Below are 7266 nucleotides of genomic sequence, written 5' to 3'. Positions count from 1 at the left end.
ACTTTTTCCCAGTCAGTGGCTTCCCTTTTTACCCTACTGGAGAAGTTTTTGGATGTGCATAGGGATTTGAGTCTTAGAAGGTCCCATTCATCTCTGTTATCTTCTCCTGGTTGTAGCTTAGTTTTGGGCTTTTAACTGATAGTTCAGTAGTTCAAATCCACTAGCCTCTCTCTGGGAGAAAAATGACGAAATGAAGCAATCTGCTCTCATTAAGATTTATAGTCTCGGGAACCAGAGGCAACATTATTTTATTGACCATGTAAAGGCATTTGACTGTGTGGATCATAATAAATGATAGCAAACATTGAGAAAAATGGGAATCCCAGAACACCTAACTAGACTCATATGAAACCTAGACCTAGACCAAGAAGCTGTTGTCTGAACAGATCTGTATTCTTTTGCCATACCTATTCCATCTGCCTGCTGAGAAAATTATCAGAGAAGGGGGACTTTACACAGAAGAATCCGGCATCAGGATCTAAGGAAGACTTATCAGCAATCTGCATTTTTCAGATGACACAACCTGAATGCTGAAAATGAGGGAGACTTGAAATGCTTGCTACAGAAGAGAAAAAGATTTTATCAAAATAAAAAAGACAAAAATCTTCACCACTGGACTGCTAAGCAATGCTATAATAGATGGAGAAAAGATTCAAATTGTCAATTATTTCATCTTACTTGGATACACAATCAACCCCCTTGGTACTAGCAGTCAGAAGATCAGGAGATTTGCTGCACTAGACTAGTCCACTGTCAGGGACCCCAAAGTGCTGTGGAGCAATGATGTTAGTTTCAAGACTGAGGTGCACCTGATTCAGCCATGGTATTTTCCATCACTTGCTATGCTTCCAAGAGATGGACAATGAATAAAAATGACAGAAGAATTGATGTCTTTGAGGTGTTGGAGAAGAGTGCTGAATACTCCATGGACTGCTGAAAGAACAAGCAGATATGTCTTGGACAAAGTGCAGCCCAGAGTGCTCCTTGGAGGCAAAGATGATAAAGCTTCACCTCACGTACTTTGGACATGTTGCTAGAAGAGGCTATTTAGTATACAGGGACATCATGCTTGGAAAGGTGAGGGGTCAGCAGAGGAGTAGATGGCCCTCAATGAGAGATGGACTGACACAGTGGCTGCAACAGTGGGCTCAAGTGAGTCAACGATGATCGCACAGGACAGGGCAGGGTTCAGATCTGTCGAACATAGGCCATTATGAGTAATATTTGACTAAGCAGCACCTTATAACAATTTACCACAGTGATTGTACCATTTTAAACAACTCTCCTAGCAGCAAGTATCCAAACTCACCACCTCTACAGCACTGGATGTTTCTCAGCTTTTTTTCTTTTCTAAAATCTATGCCATTATTGCTAGGGTGAGTTAATAGCTTGTATGTTGCTGTGGTGCCAGAAGCTAAGGTTTCAGTATTTCAAATACCAAGAGAATCACCCACGCTGGACAGGTTTCAGCAGAGCTTCCAGACTAAGAAGCTGACGTGGCTAACCATTTACGAAACAATGGGCCACTGAAAACTGCAGGGAGCAGTAGAACAATGTCTGACAGAGTGCTGGGAGACAGACCTTCAGGTGGGAAGGGCGCACATTACAATGAGGAGAAGCTGTCACCTCAAAATAGAGTCTACCTTAGTAACATGGATAGAGTAAAGCTTTTAGCCAATGTTGTCATTATGTGCTGTTGAGTTGCCCGTGACTCATAGTGACCCTATGTACAACAGCTCTGAGCCGTGCCCTGTTCTAAGCCTGACACAGACTCCAACACACCTTCTCCCATTATCCCAATCACTAAGTCAATCCATCTCATCCGGGGTCTTCTTCTCCTGAGCTGCCCCTCCACCTTTCCAAGTATTATGTCCTTCTTCAAGGACTAGTCTCTCCTGGCTATGTCCCCAAATATGTGAGATGGAGCTTCAAAATCCTAACCTCCAAGGAGAAACTTGGTTTCTCCTCTCCTAGACAGACCTGTTTTTTCTCTTAGTGATCCACAGTATGTTCAAGACTCTTCTCCAGCACCACACCTGGAAGGCATTGACTCTTCTTCATTTACTGACATGGCATGACTCAAAATAGAGGAAACCACGGCAAACATCCATTGATAAATGGAATTCTAAGAGTCTAGGAAAATTGGAAGTTTCCAAAAATGAAATAGAACACATAAGATCAAGTGTGCCAGGCATTAGTTAGCTAAAGTGAATCAGTACTGGCCAGTTTCGATCTGACAAATAGGTGGTCTAGTATGCCAAACACATAGTCAGCAGGGAGTTAGGGCTGCAATCCCAAAGACAAGAGGTTCAAATCCACCAGATGCTCCAAGAGAGAAAGATGGACTTCTCCTCTTTGTGGGATTTACAGCCTCTGAAGATCTTCTGGAGGGTCGGATATGAGTCAGCCCCAGTTTGATGAGTTTGAGCTTTTATTGTGCCAAGAATGGCAAATGGAATATTAATAGGAAAGCATCCATGGCCAAAAAGAGCATGGCAAGACCTTTTCTAGACAACACTGGCAAGTGATAGGATAATATCCATACACATACATGGACTACTAATACAGTCATAAAAGTTTATGTACCAACCACTGAAGCCAAAGATAACGTAATTAAGGCTTTCTATTGACTTCTACAGTTCGAAATGCATTCATAATACCAAGCTATTGGAATACAAAAGTTGGAAACAAAGGATTGGTAGTTGAAAAATAAGGCCTTGGTGAAAGAAATGAGGCCAGGGATGGCATGAATAAATCTTGTGCTGCCATTCTGGGCCCTTGGCAACATCAGGATGGACAGCAAAGAGACTGAGATTATTCACAGCTTTAGTTTGCTTGGCTCCACAATCAACACTCTTGGGACCAGCAGCCAGGAAATCAAAAGACGAAGTGCACTGGGTAAGTCTGTTGTCAGGGACCTCTCCAGAGTACTGAAAAGCAACCAAGACAGACTGGAGACTAAGGTGCGCCTGATTCAGTCCATGGTCTTTGCAATTACATGTTATGCATCAGAGAGCTGCACAATAACTAGAAATGATAGAAGAATTGATGCCTTTGAGCTGAGGTGCTGGAGAAGAGTGTTGAATATACCATGGACTGTTAGGAGAACAAACAGATTTGTCCTGGAGAGGGTGAAACCAAGCTGTTCCTTGGAGGCAAGAATGTTGAAGCTCCATCTGACATATAGTTTGGGCATGTTGCCAGGAGGGACCAGTCCTTGGAGAAGGACATCATGCTTGGAAGGGTGGATGGACAGTGCAGGAGAGGAAGACCCTGGATGAGATGGATGGACTCAGTGAGTGACTGGGGTAATGGGGTAGGGTGTCAGAGACAATAAGGTTGACTCAAGGTAGAGCAGAGTTCAAAGCTGTTGTACATAGAGTTAGTATGAGTCACAGGTGACTCGATAGCATGTAACAACAACAACAACTTATTCACTGCAAATGCCTTTTATAAAAAGGTAGACTGTATGCATGGGACTCACCAAACGGGATACACAGGAATCAAGCTGGCAACCTCTGTGTGGGAGAAGCTAATACCATCGGCCAGAACAAGACCAGGAGCCAACTGTGGAACAGACCATTAATTGCTGAGTTAACCCAATGTACAAAGACAATTAAATATTGACCCAAAATTAACTTAAGTTGAGTAGCACCAACAAAGTCTCGGCTACAGTGGTAAGGAATTGCACTGTCAACCCAAAGGCATGTGGTTCAAATCCACCAGCTGATGCACGGGAGAAAGATGGACAATCTCCTCTTATGTGATTCACTTCCTCTGAAGACCTGTTGAAGGGCCTGTTAAGAGTCTGTGCCGATTTGATGGTAGTTACAACCACAGAATGTGGACCCTGGAGGGACTTTTGGGAAATAATTCCTTCACAAATCTAAAACAAACAGCAGAACAATATTTATTGGTACACATAATGGAGTTTAGGAGTCCTCATAGTATGGTGGATTAAGCATTAGGCTGGTAGCCAAATGGTCCAGTTGCTACTGTGTGATAAAAGCGAGGCATCCAGCTTTAACAAATTACAAACCTTGAAATAACAAGGTAACGAATTTGATAACAAATTACAACCTTGAAATCTCTGAAAGGCATTTCCCCCACTGTCCTGCAGGGTCACTAGGAGTTGGAATTGACTCAAGAGCAGAGAAATTTCAGTTACTATCACCATCATTTTATTCATTGCAAGAAAATAAAAATTCTAATATCAAAAGGCCAAGCAGATGCGTCTTGGGGAAAGTGCGTGCAGCCAGAGTGCTCCTTGGAGGCAAAGACGGTGAACTTTGTCTTTCACGCTTTGGACATGTAGCTAGGTGAGGCTATTCCTTGGAGGAGAAACATCATGCTTGGAGAGATGGAAAGTCAGCAAAGGAAAGAAAGACCTCCAGTGAGATGGATTGCCATGGTGACTTCAGCAATGGGCTCTAGTGTGTCTGAGATGATGAGGATGGCACAGGATAGGGCAGGGGGTAGGTCGGCTGTTTATAGGGTCTCTGCAACTCAAGAGTCATATGCAACTCGGGGACATTTAACAAAACATTTTTTTTTTCTTAACTGACACATTTATTAAAAATATAGAATAATAGTCTTATGCTCAAATATCGCTGTGGCTATGTGCTAACATCCACACAACATAACTAACTGTAAAAGGTTCTTCCCAGAGACACTCTGGACCAAAATGAAAGAGTAAAAAGAAATGACTGCCAAAACAGTAGTATTTCAGACACACTTTGCTATAATTAATATTTGCTAGAAAATGAAGTTTGACGTTATTTACAATCATACCACCATTCTTAGAGATTGAATATCACAGGCATAAAGGTGTGCCACATGATTACAAGAAAGATTTTCATTCTTCACAGTTTTATATTTTAGCTATGATGTCCACAGCAAATTGTTCTTAACAAGTAGAATTTTAAGGTCCATTCAATCCGAGAGTTTCTTAAGTCTTTGAGTCTATTCATTTGCAAATAGGAGTGGAAACTTGAACCAGGGTCTTCATATTATGCCTTCTCATGTGATGCCAAATCTTTATATGCTATTCAATTTCTTTAAGATAGAAGGAGTGACTCGCAGCAGAGCCACATAGATGAGAAAGTTGTGTATGGAAGAGATCACATCTTCGCGCATCTCCCGTTTCATTTCCTCCGGGTCTAGCTTCGGCGCGAGGCCCTCGATCCGGAACATCGTAGTCCTATCTCTCTGCGACCAGGTGGGCTCCCTAACAAAACAATTTTAACAGATATGAAAGGGAAGTTTTCTCTCATGGGCCAGCTATAGTGTTGAAAAATACTCTGAGGATGAATCTGGATGTGATGGAAGAGGGATATGCAATTGTTCTAGTGAGTATACTTCTTCTCACTTTGAAGGCGGCAAGCTGTACACGGAGGTGAAAATGCTTTGTCCACAATGCTGTAACAAGTCAGTAGAAAAGCTGGGACTAAGTGCAGGCCTCCAAGAGTCTATCCTGTGGCTCTCGTTCTCTGGATGTGGCCTCAGTAGACAATCTAAAACAAGTACTAGTCTCAGATGGACACTGTAGCAGGACAGTATTAATACTCTATTCTGCTCTGAACAAAAATCTCACTCTCCCTCAGTTTTCCTCCTCGGGGTGTCTGTTTGTCATTCACAGGCATTTTATTAGCTTCATGTCACCACACACACACACACACACACACACACACACACACACACACACACCTGTCACGGCTCATGACAGGTACAAAAGTGACAGATGCCAGATTTCAAGAGCAATCTAGTCTTGTTCAGTTTGATATATTCCTCTCCCCGCCCTCCAATTAGCCCGGTAGAAAGTTCAGTTTTGTGGGTTTGAGGTTTCAGAAGAGACTTCTCTGTGCTAACAGCAGACACGAAAAGGGAGGCTTGGTTTCAATGTTCTGAGTGTATTGCCCCCTAGTGTAAGGAACAAGAACAACATGCTAAGTGAGTTGGACTCTTTTTCCCAGCTGCAAATAATTGACTTCAGAGATCTTAAATCAATTAAACTATTTTACAGTTGAGGAAGGTGAGGACCATATACGGAAAGGGAACCACTTAGAAATAATGCGACTTCGTGGCAAAGTCAGAACAAATCATCTTCTTAGATCTCAATTCCCGTTTTCAAGATATTTACCACCGTTAACTCAAGAAATTTTTAAAAGAGCAACTCAAGTTTGCTGCATGTTACAAAACACTCAGCAAAGTGCACATGGAAAGTATTTTCTCTTTTGAAACAGCAACCTGCAGTTAGTAGCCCAACGTTTAGCCATTTACTCTACCCACAGACTCCTTCCCACTTACTATATTGTTGTTAGGTGCCATTGAGTCTACCCTTGGTGGCCTAGTGGTAAGAAGCTGTGCTGCAATCCCAAAGGCATGTGGTTCAAATCCACTAGCTGTTCCAAAGGAGAAGGATAGGTAATCCTCTTCCCTGCAATTAATTATCTCAGAAAACCCACTGAAGCATCAGCTATGGGTCAGTTCCGACTAGATGGCACACAGTGACAACAACAGTACTCATAATAACCTTGTGAGGGGAGCTCTGGTGGCCTAGTGGCAAGAAGCTGCACTGCAATCCCAGAGGTACACGGTTCGTATTCACCAGATGCTCTGCCGGAGAAGGAGGAGCAATAACCTCCTGTACCAGTCAGATTTGATTTGACGGTACACACACACAAAATAATAATAAAATAAAAAAAAACCTTGTGAAAAACAGATTGATACCTTGTCCTATCCTGTGACATCCTCACAACCTCTGCCATGCTCAAGTTCATTGTTGTAGTCATTGTGTCAGTCTATCTCATTGAGAGTCTTCCTCTCTTTTGCTCACAGTAAATAAAACCAAAAGCAAGCAATCACTATTGGGAACTAATAAGTGCTGGTGAGAATATAGAGAAAACTAGAACTCTGATCTATTACTGATGGGAATGCCAAAAGATGTAATCCTTGTGGAAAACTGGCAATAAGCTAAATATAGAATTATCATATTGACATAGCAACTCTACTCCTTGCTATATGCACCAAAGAATTGAAAACAAGTGTTATGACAAAAGCTTGAATATTAATTCTCCTTTCAACTCTATTCATAACAGTTAAGAGGTAGAAATAAACCACATATTCATTAACAGATAAATGAATAAACATATTATGGCATAAGAAATAAAAATTGTGGAGAAACTGGAACCCTGATTCACTGTTGGTGGGAGTGTAAAATGGTGCAACCCCTGTGGAAAGCAGTATGGCGCTTTCTCAAAAAGTTGC

General features: G+C 42.0%; 1 protein-coding gene across 1 annotated transcript; it reads right to left on the bottom strand.

The window, feature by feature from the left end:
• Positions 1-5037: 5037 nt before the first annotated feature.
• Positions 5038-5193, bottom strand: LOC102848957 (mitochondrial import receptor subunit TOM5 homolog). The gene has a single exon (XM_006890477.1). The coding sequence runs from the start codon at positions 5191-5193 to the stop codon at positions 5038-5040; it is 156 nt and encodes a 51-aa protein (XP_006890539.1).
• Between the last annotated feature and the right edge of the window lie 2073 nt (positions 5194-7266).

The sequence above is a fragment of the Elephantulus edwardii genome, unplaced genomic scaffold (assembly GCF_000299155.1).
Source record: "Elephantulus edwardii isolate Elephantulus edwardi_28Jun2011 unplaced genomic scaffold, EleEdw1.0 scaffold00089, whole genome shotgun sequence".
In the NCBI taxonomy this organism is placed as follows: Eukaryota; Metazoa; Chordata; class Mammalia; order Macroscelidea; family Macroscelididae; genus Elephantulus; species Elephantulus edwardii.
This window is presented reverse-complemented; position numbering and strand designations above follow the sequence as displayed.